Source organism: Octopus sinensis, linkage group LG4, assembly GCF_006345805.1.
Source record: "Octopus sinensis linkage group LG4, ASM634580v1, whole genome shotgun sequence".
NCBI lineage: Eukaryota > Metazoa > Mollusca > Cephalopoda > Octopoda > Octopodidae > Octopus > Octopus sinensis.
Genome location: NC_043000.1, coordinates 83,162,253 through 83,182,799, shown reverse-complemented (window position 1 = coordinate 83,182,799; position 20,547 = coordinate 83,162,253). Strand labels below are relative to the sequence as shown.

At 35.3% G+C, this 20,547-nt stretch overlaps 1 protein-coding gene across 1 annotated transcript in view; it reads left to right on the top strand.

Moving 5' to 3' along the window:
* Positions 1-20,547, top strand: part of LOC115210519 (cilia- and flagella-associated protein 54-like) — a 229,776-nt gene that overhangs the window by 16,012 nt on the left and 193,217 nt on the right. Inside the window, exons 5-11 of the mRNA XM_036502203.1 lie at positions 3,971-4,029; positions 5,766-6,023; positions 9,070-9,171; positions 15,566-15,764; positions 17,031-17,132; positions 17,535-17,635; positions 19,491-19,671. Of these exons, the coding sequence (XP_036358096.1) occupies positions 3,971-4,029; positions 5,766-6,023; positions 9,070-9,171; positions 15,566-15,764; positions 17,031-17,132; positions 17,535-17,635; positions 19,491-19,671 (1,002 nt within the window). The remainder of the gene's footprint in view (positions 1-3,970; positions 4,030-5,765; positions 6,024-9,069; positions 9,172-15,565; positions 15,765-17,030; positions 17,133-17,534; positions 17,636-19,490; positions 19,672-20,547) is intronic.

Here is a 20,547-nt window from a genome sequence, read left to right as displayed (position 1 = left end):
AGATCCCCAGTGCTGCCTGAGTATTGTATCAAAGTAATTCTATGCAGTACTGGTAATTGGCACATGTTACAAACTAAAAGACTAATATAATAGAATCTTTGTCTAATTTCACTAAAGCAGGAATTACAGTAGAAATTTCTTAGTCACTTGTTCAATCCAATGCCTCGGAGTAAATGTTTGGTTTTTATTCTATATATAAAACAGGAGGGTGTGATTTTTAGGGAGATATGTCTGCTATTCTAACATGTCTAGCTACTATGTAGTACAACAGTTCTTAAACTGGGTGTTGTGACCCTGGGGGAGGCAGGGTCACAGAGCGTTTGGGAGAAAGTAATTTATTACATGTATTTAAGGTATTGTATTGCAGCTGTACTGCTGTATTGCAGTGTAATATATTGCAGCTGCTAGTGATACTGTGACTATGTGCTTTGCTCCTGCTCTGTGACTTCCAAGACACAGCTTTCTTCCTTCAGATGACAACTATCCTGCAGACCCTTTTCAGTGAAGGACAGTGCCATCAGTGATACTGATATTTTCTTCAAATTTGTGAGGATACTCAGTTGATTTTTCTGAACAAGAGGTTCTGACATTTTGGGCGAAACTGAAGGATGACCATTCTCTTCTTTCAATGCAAGCACTGATCCAGTCCTCCTTGACCTACTGCTGCAAGACTGGGTTCTCAGCAATGATGGCACTGAAAACAAAGACAAGCAGTAGGCTTGTGATTGACACTGACAGGAGGTATTGTCTGTCAAGCACTGTTCCTCACTTTGATATACTTATGGCTGGAAAATAATATCCACCCTCCCACTGAGTGAGTAAGTATGATGTTCAGTAGTTCCATGTGTTTTTTTAGCACTTGTAGGTCTTTCATTTGTAACATTTTCAATAAATTAAGATCTTCATATAGCTTTGTTTTATCTTAGCTTTCTGCAAAGTTCACCATTACAAAATTTATTATCGGGGTCATGGTAATACCCTGGAGAGTCTCATGGAGTAAGATGATGAAAAAAGTTAAGAACCACTGATGTAACCACTTGGTTACTCAGATATATGTATACATATATAACAATAGGATGTGACTTGAAGGAGATTTGGCTGCTATTTCTACCAGATTTAGATATCATGTAGACGTCTTCAAGAGGTATCTGGTAATGTCCAAGTATTGTATCAAAGTAATATGACCAATAATGTGAAGATTTTGGCATGTATTACATATTACATTGACTAATGATTTAGAATCCCTATGCATTGTCATTCAAAAGGAGATTATAGTAATGTTTTGATATGGATAGTACCTTGATACTTCTGTCAACTACATTACACAGTTAAAAAAAACTGTGTAACAATTAAAAAATTGTGTAACAGTTAAAAAAAACTGTTAAAAACTGTTGTATTGGAACAGCACTAACTCAAAATTTTGATGCCTTCACAGCTAAATTGTTTCAACAACTGAATCAAAGTAAAGCAAAGTTCTAGTTTTATATATATATATGGGACTCTTTGAACACCCTGGATTATATCAACCCTTTTGAAACTACTTCTGGTCCTTTCATATATAAACCACCAGTTTAAAATCTTTGATATTAAAGGAAAAGTACCTTTATAATTTGTATCCAGTTATTGTATCAAAATAACATGAGACAAAAATGTGATGTGACTTGAGGGAGAATTGCTTGCTATATCTGACATCCTTGTTAAGATGTTAGTTTCACTTGTTGGTTCTTGTATACATATAAACATATGTCAGGCAGTAAGATGTGTTTGAAGAAAATCTGGCTACTACTTCTTCTGTTTGTGATACCATGTGGAAGCTCCCACATTTGTTGTAATTTGAGAGCGAATTGAATGTTATTTTAATCAGATGTGAGCCAAAATGGTGTAATCTGTCATTTTTAAATGGGTGTCAGTTTGGCTGTGTAGTTTAGAAGTTCAATTCCAAACTGCTCAGCATGGTAAGTCTTCTGCTAGGGCCTCAGGTTGATCAATGCCTTGTGAGAAAAATTTCATAAACATATCATGCAAAAGCCCATTGTAGATTTGTATATGCATATGTCTTTGTTGATGTTTATCAGCTGAAGATGTAAACATGGGCAAGAAAATCAAAATAGAAATGCAGAAAATTGCTGATTTGTCTGTTGGTAAACTGTAACCAACAATGTCATATATAAAATAAGTAAAAAATATATTAAATATGTAAAAAAAACTTCTGACAATAGTAAAACTTACAAATAATCTTTCTTATTTTGGTACAAGACTAGTAATTTTGAGTGGAGGGGTCAAGTTGATAACATTGGCCCCAGTACTTGACTAGTTTTTAATTTTATTTGTCCTGAAAGGATGAAAAGCTAAGTTAACTGTGGCAGAATTTGAACACCGAACATAAGGCAAAATAAATGCTGCTAAGAATTTTGCCTGTTGTTTTAATAATTCTGTCAGCTCACCGTCTTAGAAATAATAAAAACAGGAGTAATACATGTGGTAATCATTTTAAAGAATTAAGTCTTTACTTATCCATTCACCTTATATATATATACTAGCAGTATCGCCCGGCGTTGCTTGGGTTTGTAAGGGAAATAACTATATAAGCATTTTTAGAGAGTTACTTCCCTTATAGATGCCAATTCGGGCTTTCTTAGCCATTTCTGTTTTGGTGTCTTCAAGCCATGAAGTCGATGTTCTAAAAGAACGCTGGTCTCCTTGACAACGCTTTACGACGTTGATTTCCTTACACTCCCTTCCCCACAGCTTCACGAGGGAGGGAAGACGGGGGAGAAGCAACACAGGTGCAGATGTGACCATGGACGCCAACTCCGCCACCATCGACACACGAAAAATTATGCATTAAAATGGAATAAAAAATGATGTTAGATTATTTTTAAAATCGTAGGCTCATCGTAGACGTGCGCTAATACCCAGACGGGCTCGATATGAATCACGACTATAAGATACCCGAATTTGGTTAAACTGCACCGCAAAATGTGGGAGTAGTTAGGAATCTAAATTGAAGGGGACAGACACTCACACAACTACAGTTTTATATATATAGATATATATAGCTCTTAAAGCCCTACTGGCTCAAGCTGGGAAGGGAAGCCTGTAGTGTTCTAGGCCATGTTTTATGATGTTGTTAAGGGTAGCATGGTGTGGAAGGTCCCTCATTTGGGATGCCACATGCTATGGTACCTTCACCAGCAGCAATTTGGTGTGTTCAGCCATCAGCCTAGGCTTCATGCTTGTCAGGCTGAGAAAAGCAAACTATCAAAATATTGGTTGCCCTCTGACAACTTTATATCGAGCCTGTGGCAGTGGAGACCTCCAGTGTTCTTGGCCTCAGCACTATTGGAGCAGAGATGGTTATCCACAAGTGTGATCCTGTGATTCAGAGTGGCTATTCCAGTGCATCTACCTCACCATCCTCTGGGGCAACGCCTTTTCCATTTTATCTGCTGGGACCATAAAGTGGTCTGAATTACAGGAAATTGTATATTTCACTCCTTAATGTAAATTATCATTATTATTACATTAAACTACCCTTAAAATATATATCAGAATATAACTCATAATTGAAACAATCTCCCATGTTTAGCTTATCAGGGAGCTACTGTGTTATGGAATAACTCTTTAGAGAATAGCCATTTTCAAGAAATCTTCCTCATCTAGAAACCAGATATTCCTTTCCAAACCTGAATCAAGAAAACTTAGCTTCTCTACCAGAATAAGATGTAACTTAGACAATGTCTAATTCTTCCAAAACAACAGTCACTTTAGGACTCAGTTCTTTTCATGGCAGCATGCTACAATTGTTTTTCTTTCTCTGACTAATCTTCATTGGTCATATCCACACTTCAATTATCTTTCAATTAAAACCACTTGCCCAAAAATGTCCACATGCTTTTAATATAGATTTAGTGATTTTTCTCCAGACACATTTTAGCCTATTTTAAGATATTTCCACTATGTTTTTCAGGCACTGTACTTATATACACTATTTGTCAAGATATGATGGTGGCTGGACACGCTACAAAGGTAACATGAATTTTTAGCATAACCTTAATTTTTAATTTCTGAGCAAGCAAATATACATAGCACTGTATTGACCAGACCATCAGATGTTGTTATACATCACTGGTCACAATGCACTTACTTTCATTATTGTAGCTTTCAAATAATGCTACCCCACTGGCTAGACAGGCAGGCCAACATACCCACTGACTGGAATGCCATTCTGTCACAGGACCATCCATTCACAAGTGAGTGGAATGGAGCAACATAAAATGAAGTGCTTTTACTCAAAAACACAATGCACCAGCAATCTAGGAATCAAAACCAAGATCTTGTGATTGTGAGTGCAATGCCCTAACCACTAGGCCATTTGCCTACACACACACACACACACACACACACACACACACACACACACACACACACACACGCACACACACTGAGTTTATGAAATACATTCTGATTCCCATTCCTTGTGAGTATGCCCTGCACTTCAACACCATCTCTCTCCTGCTCTCTCTCTCTCTCTCTCTCTCTCTTGCACTCTTGCTGTCTTGCACTCTCTCTCTCTCCCTCTGGTTGGGTAACCATGCATCTCCTCTACAGCAGTGCACCTGTTTCTGTCCTCATTCTTGATCATACTCTCTCTCTCTAGCCAGGTAACCATGTACTGCCTCTACAGCAAGACACCTATTTCTGTTTTTCTATCACTCTCTAACCTTTCATCATCTGGTACAAGATCACCTCCTCAATGGCCCCTCCCCTCTTAAAGGATCTTTGTCTTGCAAGCTATTTGGTGGTATCAGTGCTGGTGCCATGAAAAAAGCATCCAGTTCACATTGTAAAGTGGTTGGTGTTTGAAAGGGCATCCAACTGTAAAAACCATGCCAAAACTGACCTCGTCTGTGCTGGTGCCACATAAAAAGCATTCTATCCACTCTGCAGGGGTGGTTGGTGTTAAGAAGGGCATCCAGCTGTAAAAAACCATGCCAAAACAGACACAGAAGTCTGGAGCAGTCTTCTGCCTGGTCAGCTCCTGTCAAACTATCAAACCCAATGCCAGCATGGAAAGTGGACATTAAATGATGATGAGGATAATAATGATGAACTTCATAATAACTAATTCTTAACAAGAAATTTAATGTTATTTTGCATTTTGTGTAATAATTAGTTATTAAATTAACAATGAATGATTAATGCTAATGATGTACATTTACAAAATGTAAAAAAATGATAGAAAGATTTTTTTTCCCCCTTAGATTACAGATTCCATAACTTCTTTTAATACAAGTGTAAGTAAGGTGATACAAATTGGGTGGTTTCAGGTGAACAATTAAATTGCAATTTAATAAAAGATTTGTTTAACTTAAACAAATATTGTTACATTGTTTCCTTTTTATAAAAAAGTTACACTTTTCTGCTTTCTTGTCAATAAAATATTTTTGATTTATCCTTGTTAATATATCTGTTGAAGAGAAGGCAGTGACCTGGCAGAATCATTAGCATGCCAGGCAAAATGCTTAGCGACATTTCATCTGTCTTTATATTCTGAGTTCAAATTCTGCAGGGGCTAACTTTGCCTTTCATGCTTTTGGGTTCAATAAAATAAGTATTGGTTGAATTCTGGGGTTGATGTAATCTCTTGAATTTACTGGCCCTATGCAAAAATTTGAAACTAATATTATCAGTTGAAGCTAATTTCGAATCTCTTTAATCATATTTGTTTTACATTTACTATTCCATCACATTTTTTGTTTTAGGTTCTACAATACTTAATTTGGGCTTGTCTGTGTGTAGAGAACTCTCCCCTTCTCACTGACATTTCCTTCTTGTCTTGGCGGTGCACAATATACACAGCTGTATGTCAGTGCTATTGGGAATGTAAAACAGGAGAGCATGCAGAAGCCTTTGCCAGAAGAGGATTGTGCAAAATAAATGACGTCTTGAATGTTCAGAAAAAGAGTGAAAGGGCAAGAACCACTCAACACACAGCAGCTATTCGAGAATGTACTTTGAAGGTATTCTTAATCTTTTTTCTTTTCACTTTTCACATCAATTTTTATATAATAGCATGGATGGAATACTTCAAATTTAAACATTTCTATATATATATTTAAGTGTTTATATATATATATATATATATATATATATATATATATATATATATATATATATATATCAACATCGATGATGATGATGATATATATATATATATCATCATCGATGATGATGATGATGATGATGATATATATATATATATATAATGCATTTACATCTGTGTAATCTTCTTACATTGTTCTGCTTTGTGATACTCAAAGATAAGGGTTGGTAGAGGAGAAAAGAATTTGAACCTCCTTTACTATACCTTTTCTTTTACTTACCCATTCATGTATGATATATGTATGTCTATAACAAATCTGAGGAACATGATCACAACTGTGCTCAACAAATAGTTAAGAATAAATTAGGAGTTTTGACGAAAGGCTGCGGGATAATTATGAAACATATAATGTTACAATCTTTGGATGCTGAGTCTCATGGAGGCAATGACAGCGTTCGAGACCTCTGGTCATTTGCTGTGCTTGAGAAACAAAGTGAAATTGTAGCCGTGGCCAGTGCTGGTAAAATGTAAATGGCACCTGTGCCAGTGACATAAAAGGCACCCATTACATTCTTGGAGTGGTTGGCATTAGGAAGGGCATCTAGCTGTAGAAAGCAAGCCAAATCAGGCTGGAACATGGTACTGCTCTCTGGCTTACAAGTTCCTATCAAACCATCTAACCCATGCCAGCATGGAAAATACACACTAAATGATGATGATGATATAATGTTACAATTAATTGGTTCATATATATAAGTTTCCATACATGCAACCAGAACTGAATGGTAGAACTAGAAGTTGTTGAGGCAACCTTAGTATTATGTAATTGCACATAAAGTGCCATGCTATTCTGAACTGTAACTAAACAACTGAGTTGAATAAAGCTTGGGAAGAAGCAACCACCTTTTGGCTATCATTACAATTTATTCAACCCAAATTCAAAAATGAAGATGGTGTAGAAACCTAAGTTTTAGATATTGACCTGAGTTCACAGAACACCAATACCAGTGAACCATCTTTACAATTTGTATTGAAGAGGACTATCGGGACAAAATACCAAATAAATATAGGACTCTATTAGCCTGAGTAGGCTCCATTGTTTTTACTAGATACTTACCAGATGAATCATTGGATTAATTTTCCAGAGAGTTAGAGAAGCTATAGAGGAATTGAAATTACCAGGATTATAGCACAGAGCAGTACGACTATTATGCAACATGTAACATTCATTGCTGGTATAACCTCAACTTCAATACATCAGCACCTTTTAGAAAATAAAGCACTGGGCTTCAAGATTGTTTATAATAAAGCCTCTGTGATAGATATAGCCCAGCGCAGTAACAATATATACACAACCCCAAAGGTCAATACAGTGACAGTAGTTAACTCTGGTCAACAATAGATATCACAAGTATATGAGAAAGATTCATATAAGCTTTCAGTTGTTCTTAATGAACCAGTTCTGTATGCTGATTATAAATTACTAAGAGGAAATGTTTCATTTGTTGTTTCTTTCACCATTCATGTGATAACTGTCCAGCATAAATGCAATAAATGCCTCAAGAAGGAACATTATGCTCCCATATGCAAACCCAAGACCTTATTAAGCTTACTGGTGACAGTGGTCACTTCTCACATACTAACCCAGTGAATGTATGACAGGGACTCATTCAAGCTGCGACTTTTTTGATTAGGAAGGGACAAAGGTTAAGTGGCGTCTAGAATTCTGTCTAGGATTCTGCGGCACTGTTAGTAAGAAAGCTGTGCAGGAACTAAAATTAAAGACTCCCCTCTCTAGTAAAGACACCATTATGGTTCACAAAACCTAAAATATTAGTTCCAAGAGTTATGTTGTTGTGGACCTAACTGTTAGCCTTAATAACCAGTTACTTGTTGCTGCATGACTCCGTAATTTGAGGGAATTGTGAGCTGATATGTTACTTGGCCAAGCTTTCCTGCACCAATATCTGAGGGTAAAATTTGAATATGGGGAAGTCCTGTCTGACATAACTGTAAATGCTACTGATTTCAGTACATTGGCCATAGTAAAAGTAAGAGAGTCATCCCTTTTCCAAACTTGTCTCCAAGAGAAAAACCAATTGCTCTCAAATCAAAGTAATTTAGTAAAGATGATGAAAACTTCATTGCAAGGGATATTTGCCATTTGTTGTTACTGGGGCAAGCATGTCCTCATGGTGAGTTCCAGTAGTTTAAGTGACAGTCGACCAATATATGAAGTCAGATGCTTATCCCTTGCCTTTGATAGATGAGCTAATAAACAAACTTACAAAATAGAGACCATTCTTCACCTTTGACATGAAAAGTGTCTGGTACTAGGTGTGGCTGAAGGATTCTAGACAATATACAGCTTTTGAAGCCAATGGCTATCTGTATCAGTTGTGTAGGATTTCATTGGAACCTCAAATATGGTAGATGACTTCCAACAAGCTATGGATGGGGTAGTGAGAGAAGAAAAGTTGTGTGGTGCCTTCTTTTATCTTAACAATATGACTATGACTAGACACACATTGGAGGAGAATGATCAAAATATAAAGGAATTCATTTGGAAGGAATGGAATCACACAATCAAAATCTTTATCTCAAAGATGTAAGTGTAAAAATTACACCTGCATTAACTTTATCTATGGGGTGAAATTGAAGATATGATGAAAATATTTAAACAGAATGGAGCAATTTTAAAAAGATCTATTAATGCATTTAAATTGAAATTAATCATTTATAAACATAGAATATCCACAGAATCCATTGGTAATAAAAATGGTGGTTGTGTTAATGTTAAAGAGAATGATGTGAATGATGAAAACATTAAAATATTTGTGTACAATGAACAAGCTATTTTCATAAACCATTTTCTCATATATTAAATTAAATAATCAGATTGTGAAAAGAATATTCGAATTGTTTTTCTGAGTGAAATAATGGAATTATTTTCTCTTCTTTAGATGGCAATCATGATCTTTAAGCGAGTTGTCTTTGAAACCCGTCGAAAAATGAAAGGATTTATACGCTTGAAGAACAGGTTTAGTGAAAGGGATTTTGTGAATGTGAGTTAATTCTTTAAGTTATACATTAAAAGAAAAAAATCTCTAAAGCAAAGTACTTTAATATGAATTTTGGTACTTTGGGCAAGTGGCTTCTGCAATAGCTTCACACTGAAAAAAGCCTTGTGAGATTTGGTGGACAAAAGCTGAAAGATGTCCATTACACTCACACCTCCCCCCCCACAACACACATGTTGATTGCCCTATCTTCTCAAATGATAGCCATCTCACATTCAATAGTGAGACATCTGTATGTCATTAGATTTAAGTGACAAAAGCTTGTCTAACACTTTTCCCACTGTCACAGTTGTCATGGTAGATTCCAGTGACAAGCATTGCAAGATGGCTAGCATTATTTTAAATGTCAGAGTATCTGCCTTCGCCATGGTTTTGTCAAAAATAATGGGAGTATTCTCTACGTCTGGAAAATCTATTTAACCCACAGATGGGACCCCAATAAGTACTACTGTTCTGGGTCAGGATGGACCTGGGAGTAATGGTCATTAAGGGATAACTCCATGTTCCCCACAACTCCAGAACTTCTGAGGTAGAATCTCACCACCAGATGCAGTTATGTTTAATGTCTCTCTCTCTCTCTCTTTCTCTCTCACACACACACACACACACACACAAACTTACTTTGCTTATGATAGCTCATCAAAGGTGATGGCAGCATTGATTGAAGACATTCATCCTCCTCCACTTCCAGCATGTTGTTTGTCAAGGTGACTGACAAGACCAACATGAAATAGGCAGATCCTGTGACATTGAAGGCACTGAAAGTGCCCCTGAACAACAACTGCATCTCTTTTCATGCAGTCTCCGACATTTGGTTCCAAAGTGTTCTAATCCAGTAACACACATGGGCTTCCATGCCTTCTGATTAACAGCCAGGGAAGGGGCTTCAAGTGAGTGGGAGAGACACCACATAAAATGAGAGATCACTTGAGTTGATCATGAAAATGAAGTTTTGGATGTCCATATATGTACACATATGTATATATATATATACTTTATTTAAAGCAGCAGAAAATTCAACAAAATCTGTTACTCTGAGTTTCTCGTTGCCGTTCATCACATTTATGTGTTTACTCCGGTATATATATATATATGTATGTATACATATGTGTGTGTGTGTGTATGTGTGTGTGTTAGTGTGTGTGTGTGTGTGTGTGTGTGTGTGTGTGTGTGTGTACGTGTGTGTGTATTAAGGCTACCCTTGGTTTCATGAAAGAAAACCAATGAAAACAATGGTAGCCTTTATACACAAATAAAGTTATGATTGCAGTGTGGAGCAATCATTCTCATTGTTTGACATTGACATATACATATATGTTGCTTGTGCCATGTCCACACACACACAAACACAGACATGTTCACATACATATGTATGTAAGTAAAAAAATTACATGCACTCTTGTTTCTGTAATTTCTGAAAAAAAGCAGGCGGTTGAACAATTATATCATTTTTCGACATAGTCTTCTTGCTTTTCAATACCTTTCTTCCAGCAGTCAACAAGCTCACTTATTCTATCAAAGAAGATTTTTGGTTGGTTGCACAGCCATTTATGCACCACTTCCTGCACTTCCTCATCCATAACAAATTGATGGCCTTGAACACGATGTTTTTTGTAGGGGTTTAAAGAGGTGATAATTGTGAAGAGTGGGGTCTAGACTGTATGTAGAGTGTTCCAGAAATGTGAAACCCAATTTTTCAAAAGTTCCAAAGGTATGGGTGGCCATATGTGGGTGTGCAAGGTCATGCAACAATAACACTTGCTTTGGTGCAAATTGCTGGTTTCAGTTTGCTGACCAGGATTTCACTGTAGCCTACACTAGTGACTGTCAACCCCTTTTCCAGGTAATGTTCCTGTATAGGCCCTTTTGTGTTGCAAAAAACCCAGTTAGCATCACTTTTTTAGTGGATGGTTTGAGTTTTGAATTTCTTTTTCACTGGCGCTTCCAGGTATTTCTGTTCCAAACTCTTCCAATTTGATTTCTTTCCAAAAAAGCTTCACCTTTATCATTGTCATGGCCAAGTGAGCATTGATGGATCTCTACACAATTGTGCATATGTGCTTCAGTAAGCTCACTTGGCACCCATCTCACAATGACTTTATGAAAGTGAAGCTTGTCATGAATGATTTTGTATGCAGAACCATGACTAATTTGCAGAGAGCATGCCACCTCAATGATGGTCACTAGTTGGTTTGCCAGAACCCTCTCTCAAACCTGTTGAATCTTCATGTCAGTGGTGGAAATTGATAGGTGTCCTTCTCCTTCTTTGTTCTTCATACTTGTCCCCATATTGTACTGAAAGCCTACAATGAATTTCAGCCCCTGAAACACCTTCAGACCAGAGAAATCGGATCAGTGATCTCTGTTCTTTCATAGTTTACACTGCCAGAAGAGCAGCCATGTTCTGTAACACAAGAAAGAAAACAGGAGCGATCAAGGTCAAATCTTGGTTAGTTATATAACCAGTAGAATACCACCTTTTAGCATGTGGGTGCTGAACGCAGTGCAGCCAACTTAAAGAAAGTTTTGGTGAAAGTGCAGATAATATTTGACTTCCCCTAATATATATATGCTTATGTTTATATATGTATGTGTGTGGGTTTTTTTTCATATATATATATATATATATATATATATATATATATATATACTAGCAGAGATACCCGGCGTTGCCTGGGTTACATGCAATTGAAGAATTAGACTTTTCTGTTATATTTTCTGTAATGAACTAGAATATCTATGTTTCGAATTTCATCAAAATTGCTGGTAAAGGTTATTTCCCTCTTTACACACCCTAAAAAATTGTAATTGTGCCACATGTATCCCATACTACTGATTTTTATGCACATATTCCAAATTTCCAGTCTTATTGAACCTGTTAAAAAGATTTTGCTCCTGAAAAATGGAGGTCATGGAGCTCTAAAATGTGAGAGTTAAGGACCCTGTTGGGGGTGGGCATCTTAATGTCAACAAGAGAAGTTGAATTGTTGAGAATCTTTTTAACTTGGGTCTTATATCTATTGTTTGAATTTCTTTGAAATAGGAAATATATGTTCATTGGGTTTGTAAAAGAGAGCAAAGCTACAGGAAACCAAAAGATGAATGATCACAATAAGTAGTCAGTTACCCTACCCTAGTCATTACCACTCCCAATGTAGGATTCCTCACCATCCAGCTGACAGGCACAGCCATAAGAGGCATTACAAATCTATAGCAATTGGAAGGGCATGACCCAATTGAAATAAACATTAACAACTGTGTGACGTGAGGGCTAAGGAGAAAGGAAAGTGTCACCTCTGGAGTTTGCAAATGACCACTATACTGATATGTAACTGGACAGAATAAATTTACAATCTATAAATGTTTTTGAATAACCAGTCACTCATCTGGGAAGGCCTTGAAATCAATGTTACCATCTGGGAACTATGTGTGACCCAGTGATAATTAAAAGACTGAAAGGAGGTCTGTGATCAAATAACTTTACTCAACACTTTGCAACTGAATCAGTGGCGGCAAAGATGCCTCTCATTTACTTGACAATTTATGCACCACATTGCAGAAATCACAATGTAAATGTATGTCAAAGCAAACTGTTACACTGTTGTACCAATGAATTACAAATAATGCTCATCTTTTATGTTCAGGTAACCCTACAGCTTCCAAGAGCACAACTGTATTCATTTTTGCTTGGATAAAATGACAAAATTGTGGGTGTTAAGTTCCCATGGAGGAGGTCTTTGTAACTTGTAAGAAGATGAAATTTTATAAATATAGGCCTGGTACTTATTCTATTAGTTTGTTCTTGTGAAACCAGTAAGTTATGGGGATGTAAATAAAACACTTACATATATACATACATATATATACAAATGATTTGTTTCAGTTCCTGTCTACAAAATCCATATATATATATATAATATATATATATATATATATATATATATATATATATATATATATATATATATATGTATACACACACACAAAGATAAATTGATAGATACAACTGAGTGAGCAAACAAAAATATGAGACACTGCCAAGTGTTTTTTTTATTTTGATAAGCCTGGTACTTATTCTATCAGTTTCTTCTTGTGAAACCTGTAAGTTATGGGGATGTAAATAAACAAACACCAGTTGTGAAGCAGTGGTGAGGGAGAAACACAAAGACACACACATAGACTTACATATATAGATACATATACATACATTTGATTTCTTTCAGTTTCTGTCTACAAAATCCACTGGCAAGGCTTTGGTTGGTTTAAGGCTATAGCAGAAGACTCATGCCAATTTACCACACAGTGGGACTGAACTGAGGACCATGCGTTTTGGAACCAAGTTTGTTACCACACAGCCACACCTGCACCTATGTATGTGTGTGTGGGGGCTGGCTGTGTATGCATGTATATATGTATGCATGTATATATGTGTATATATAAATGTACACATTACATGTACATCTATATATATACATCTACACATACATGTATACATATACATCTATATCTATAGAAATACATCTATACATACACATGTATACATATACATGTATGCATATACAGTTATACATATACATGTATACATATACATCTATATATATACATGTATATATATATATATATATATATATATATATATATATATATATATATATATATATATAGATATATATATATAAATTAATAGTTATCGCCATACTAATATGGCAGTCTACAAATATAAGACTAAAGCTGTCGCTGATTAGCTCCAAGAGGCCATCGCCTCTAGCTAGCTATATGACACATGAACCTGCATCCATTACAACCTTCGAACAGGGGAGGTCAGCCGCTTCACCTTGCTAGTCAGACATCTGCAGACATGTTTCAGGGTTGTTGCCCTTTATCAATGCAGCGTAGTCAGACCCGCAGGTGTTGCTACTGACCGTCTGTTTGAAGATTTCATTTACCTAGTTACAGTGGAATACATCCACTTGTTTTCAATAATAGAAATATTAAAATTACCAAGTCTCTCTAAAGGAGATTACGGCAGCGTTACTGGATATTAATAGTTATCGCCATACTAATATGGCAGTCTATAAATATAAGACTAAAGCTGTCGCTGATTAGCTCCAAGAGGCCATCGCCTCTAGCTAGCTATATGACACATGAGCCTGCGTCCATTACAACCTTCGAACAGGGGAGGTCAGCTGCTTCACCTTGCTAGTCAGACATCTGCAGACATGTTTCAGTGTTTCTCCCTCACCACTGCTTCACAGCTGGTGTTCGTTTATTGATAAAGGGCAACAACCCTGAAACATGTCTGCAGATGTCTGACTAGCAAGGTGAAGCGGCTGACCTCCCCTGTTCGAAGGTTGTAATGGACGCAGGTTCATGCGTCATATAGCTAGCTAGAGGCAATGGCCTCTTGGAGCTAATCAGCGACAGCTTTAGTCTTATATTTATAGACTGCCATATTAGTATGGCGATAACTATTAATATCCAGTAACGCTGCTGTAATCTCCTTTAGAGAGACTTAGTAATTTTAATATTTCTATTATATATATATATATATACATGTATATATATGGATGTATATAAACTTTCTACATTGTCAGAAGCCTTCTATTTTCTCTCTTTTTTCCCTTCTGCATATGTACACATGCACGTACGCATGCACACACACGTATGCATGCACACGCACACACACACAAATATACACCTGCATACACACACATGTGCACACTCATACACCATGGACTTCTATCAGTTTTCGTGTGCCAAATCAGTTCAGAAGGCTTTGATTGGTCATAGCCTACAATAGAAGATATTTGCTCAAGGTATCATGCAGTGGGACTGAACCCTAGACTATGTTGTTGGAAAGCAAGCCTCTTAAACACTCAACCACACCTATGTAATTAAAAATATATAGATATTTTGATTTAAATATGAATAGGTAAATGTGTTTATTTGTATTTTACCTGTTACTCAGATGGATTGAAAAAGTAGAATCTTAAAATGTAATTTTGCACACATATACTATCAATCCATTATGTACTATATTCAGGACTGGCACTAGGTGGTGCTTGGCTCAATTAGAAAATTATCAGTGGGGCCATCTCCTCTACAAAAGCTGAAGATTGATGTTTTATGCTTCATGTAGTTTGCCAGTCCCAGCCAAAAAGTGTTAAGAGCTTGAGGCTCCACCATTAGCCACAATAATTCACTAAAAAATCATCATAGTATCCTCTGCTTGAGCATGTGTACAGGGTCCTCTCTTGGTGCGGGGCCCAATTTGAACAAATCTGTCCAATTGGCTTAAAACAAACCCCGGATATATTTCCATTATGAAAAAAAAACAAAAAAAAAAAAAAACAACTCACATCTAAGAATTTTTTTTCAGTTGTCTTGGCCAAGAACTAATACAGAAAAGTTATTAGTTGAGATGTTTGATAGTGAATCAGCACAATTCTTAGCTATCGTGGAAAGTCTGAGTGACAGTCACATACGTCTCATAACACCAGGTGGTGTTTTCCAAGGAGAGATGGAGTTAAACGATGTAAGTTTAGAACTGTTTGCTGCTGCCAAAGAAATAGTCTCAGGTTAGTGAAATCCAAGTTTTGTAATTCTTTGGTTTTAATGTATGAGTGTAATGTATGAGAGTATAGCACTTGAGTCACTCTTTCCTAAATAAAATGATTAAAGAAAAAAATACAAAATAGTTTGTTACCTAGTTTTTTTTTTCTTTCACTGCTTTCACAGATTCTTATGACTCTGTCACCATCCAATTCCATTATTATGAATTTGAATTGGGAGCCTGAATCATAGTGAATCTTTCATTAACTGATTACACAACCATGGATACACCCCTATGGATGTGTTGCAGTTACTCTCTTGATAGAACTTGGGGATCTGGACTGTTGATCTTCTAGGATTCCTCCACTCAACATCAATGCAAGAAGCACTGTTAGCTCAGTTGAGCTCTTCACAATCTGCCATCCTTTAGCCTCATGACTTTGCAGTATCCCTGGCAGGATGGCTGAGCGGGTACTCTGCCTTGTTAAAGGGCAGCCCATAACTATGCAGAGCAGTCATCACTCTGTGAGGTATTTTCAAGATACCAGCATACTCGTGATACCAAGTTAATTCTATGCAAATATGTGATTTACTTACAATATCTACATTCAGCCCAGTTGTAGCTTGAAGATTTTTGTTGGTGTTATGACAAAGAAGTAATAAAGTTTGAGTATAAACAGATTGTTTTTATCCAGATGTTTTAGTGGCTAAAATCCTGTTTTTAAGTCATATTCAAATCATATGTTATAGTGTCGAATAAGTAGAAGGTTGTTGGGAAAGCTGAGACAAAACTGATTTGAAAGGAAGTTTCATCAAATGAAATTAATATATAGCATCAAAAAAAAAGAAAGAAAGAAATATTATTATTAAGGTCTTGAGGTCAGTGGATTAATAAATTGGTATGGCGTCAGGCAAAATGCTTTGCAGTGTTCAGTTGTGTACTTTTACTTTGCTGGTCTTTCTTCTTTCATGGTATTGGAACTCAGAAACATGATTTAATACTGCAAGATATTTAGTCCTGTATATTTACAATTTTTGTTACCCCATTCCTCTCAAGGAAACATATTTGTTTTGGATTGACATATGCTATGAATGAATAATATTAAAACTGGGTTAAATAAAAGAAAATATGCCAAGTAAGGATAAGACTTGGTGTAGAGACATGTCCTCTCCGTCTTGAAAGAATAATGTAAATATCTCTAACGACAAAGAAAGCATTCTCTTTTAAGTAATCAATTAAAATTAATGGTGCAGTATGCTTATTTCTAATTGATATTCTTTTGCCTTTTTAGGAAATATAACAGCTAACCGCTCAAGAAAAGATTCTTATACCAATATTTTCACTAACGTTGTCCACCTTGAAGATAATTCGCTTTTAGAATTAGCAATACTTGGTATTCATATGTCTTTTTATTTAATTTCTCCAAAATGTTACTTTAATATCCTATAAATATATCTCACTCTCATGTAATTCATTTTGATTGCTTCTGTTTTTGTCCAAAATTATTTATTCAATGAATGAATAATCCTTTTTACTAATGGCACAAGGCCCAAAAACCAATATGTGTACTCAAATACACAATTATTATCATCATTTTATTTTTTTGTATTGAACTCTACATTTGTTAACTGACCTATTCACATCAACAATAACCAAGAATCTCACATAAGGATAATTCTATCATGTTCAGTGCTGGTTTTTACTCTATATTTCTACCATCCTTTTCCTATGTTATAATTGTTAAATTTATTTATATTTATGTTCATTTTAGTTTTTTGTTTTATGTTCTTTGTAGGAGAAAACAAAATACCTATGAAAGCAGTATTTCATCTTACTGTCCTGGCATTCTGTTATGAGCAATGGGAATTTTTTATTAACTTCGCAGAATTTTTGCAGGTATTATCTGTTCATTGTTTTAGTGTTAATTTTTGATGAAACTTATAAATAAATTGTTTGATGTTGAAATAAATTTATTCTGAAGTAGAGTTCAGTTTGAAAAAATATCATTAATTATTTAAATATATTGATTATTATTTTAAACTCCAAAATCTTGGAAAATGTTAGGCATGACTTTACATATCAGTTTTAGCTTCTTAAAAGAAAAAGTATATTCAATATAATTCTAATGTCAGTTCTTTACAGAAAAAAAAATTTATTCTTACATTTTGTTATAATTTCACTTAATAAGCAGCTTGTTAAATGATAAAGTATTTCTTTTATTCTTTAGTTTTTAGCATATGTTTCAAAATAGAAAAAATCTAACATTATTGACAAAACACAAACATGATCTAGACATGAATAGTGTTTACACATTTAAAACAGATCTGCTACACACCATCCATGCTCCTCACAAATTCCATTTAGATCCCCAAAGTATTCAACATGATAAACCAGTCTATTCTTTTCAAATAACAGCTTGTCATGAAATAATATTTTACTCTTTCGGTCTATAATCTCTTGTTAAATCAACATTTGTTATACAGCTAAGCTTGTTCCAGTGGTTCCCTGTATTATGTGACACTGCATTTACTAAGCATTTAGTTTCATTATTCTCCCTTAGAACTGCATCAGTCTGAAATTTCATTTCCCACCTATTATTTTTTCTTTTAGCTATTAACTTAGAATAACTTCAAACTGAATGTCAACATCTGATTAATTAAACCTAAGTTATCTCTGCCCTTGTAGTATTTGGTTACATCTCCCTACTTTCTGAGTTCAAATTCAATAAATATCAACATTACTTTTTTGCCTTTGAGATTCATACAATAAGTACCATTCAAGTATAATTTAAATTAACTGAGTCCTTTCTTTCAAAATATGTGACTTTGAGCCTGCATAAAAAAATTATTATTGTTAGAACAAGGGGTATGACATCAATAATTTCAGTCCATCAGTTTTGCTGAATGCAAAGTTTAAAATTTTGGCTAAGTCCTTTGAAAATACGAAGTGTCATTAGACATGCAAAGATCTGTGTAGTTCCCAGTAGATCTATCTTTAATAATCATTACCTCATGCAATACATCACAGGGTAAGTAACAAATCTGGTTTTGGGCAGGTCTGATCAGTTTATATCAATGAAAAATGCACAAGTCAACCTCACTAGCTAATGGCTCTCTTTAATACAGACAGTTTCAGTCTAAGTTTCAGAGTCTGGATTATTGTCATGTACAGCAATATCTACTTGATGGTTAGAATAAATGACCACATAGGCTCTTCTCTCTTCACTTCTGGACATTTTGACTCATGCTACTACTGCAGAAAATGGAAATGTTGAAGGGCTTCCACTCAAGTTGGGATGTGGGAGAGATGTGTTGGCATTTGTGGGTATCATCATTATGATGTTGGACATCATGGAATCTGAGATAGTTTGCACTCTACTGAAAGAATATGAAGTGACAATAGGAACATGCCTTGACCAGGATAAGTTGAAAGGCTTATGGGAACTCCATACTAGTCAAGATATGTTGCTGAGAAAATCCTACTATTTAAAATGATGCTATTATTTAAGCAGTATACATAAGCAGTTGACTCATTTGCAAAAACAATACATCTCATTTTAGATTTAACTTGTTAATGTTGATAATTTTTTTCAAGTTTTATAGAAATATTTTCAATTAAATTTTTTAGCAAATTTGCTGTAATTTCTGCTTCTATTTATTTTGTTTACATTCATTCTTTCTTGTAAAACCATTGTTGTGCTAGGTATATTTTATAATTTTTTGTGTGTGTAAAAATTTCTTTTTCTCTACAGAAAATTAAAGATGAAAGATATGCTTGGGATGTTAAAATCATACAGCTTCTTATTGTAATGGAGAAATTGGTACATGGGCGAAAAGTTCGAAAAGCACAAGCATCTGCTTCGTCTCCTGAGGCTGATAATGAGGATGATTATGAGGCTGATATCTCTGACCCTCTTCAGCCCACACCGTCAGGTTATTTAAAATTTTATCTATCTTAAGACAACTAAATACACTATCTGCATCTATTTTTTTTTATTCAACTTTTTCATTGTAAATAGAAAACTAATTTGTTAATTTCTGCCTACCAAGTCCACCCACAAGGCTTTGGTCAGTCCAGGGCTACAATAAAAGACACTTGCCCAAGGTGCCACACAGTGGGACTGAACTCAGGACCACATGGTTGAGAAACAAGCTTCTCAACCACACAGCCATTCCTATTCATATTTTTTTGTGGTGGGAAATTAGTATTTACCAGTTTGAGAACCTAACTTTATAATCAATTTATTAAAAACCAATGTTTCAATTTGTTTTTGATTACACTGCATAACAAAATTAAAATTTTCTTCGTCTAGATATCAAAGAAAATTTTGCTTTTGTGACCTGGACATCAATATTTTGAAACTGATCTATTTTCCATTCCACTTCAGAGAGATTCAGTGCTGAGTTACTGAAGCAGAAATATTGTTATTGCAAATATTCTGCTCAGTACCAAACATTTGCTTGTCAGTTGCTTGACCTTAACCACTTGAGCATGTCCCTTAGAGGTTCACAATATGTGCATCTCTGATGATGAACAGGAGTAGTGGGAGAGCATCACAGCCATGTGTTGAGAGGGATTCTTTGGAAAATGAATAAATGTAACAAAAGTTTGAAAAAAATATTAGCCATTTTGCACTATTTAGGGGTAAACAAATAGGAAATAACAGTTGTTACCCTAGGACAAAGATCGTGTTATACAGTGTTATTCAATCTAAAATACAGCCAATATATTTTGTTCTTATTTATCTTTTTAGAAAAGGAAATGAGGTAACCTTAAGCTGTTCATTCTCATCGGGAAGTAAAAGATGG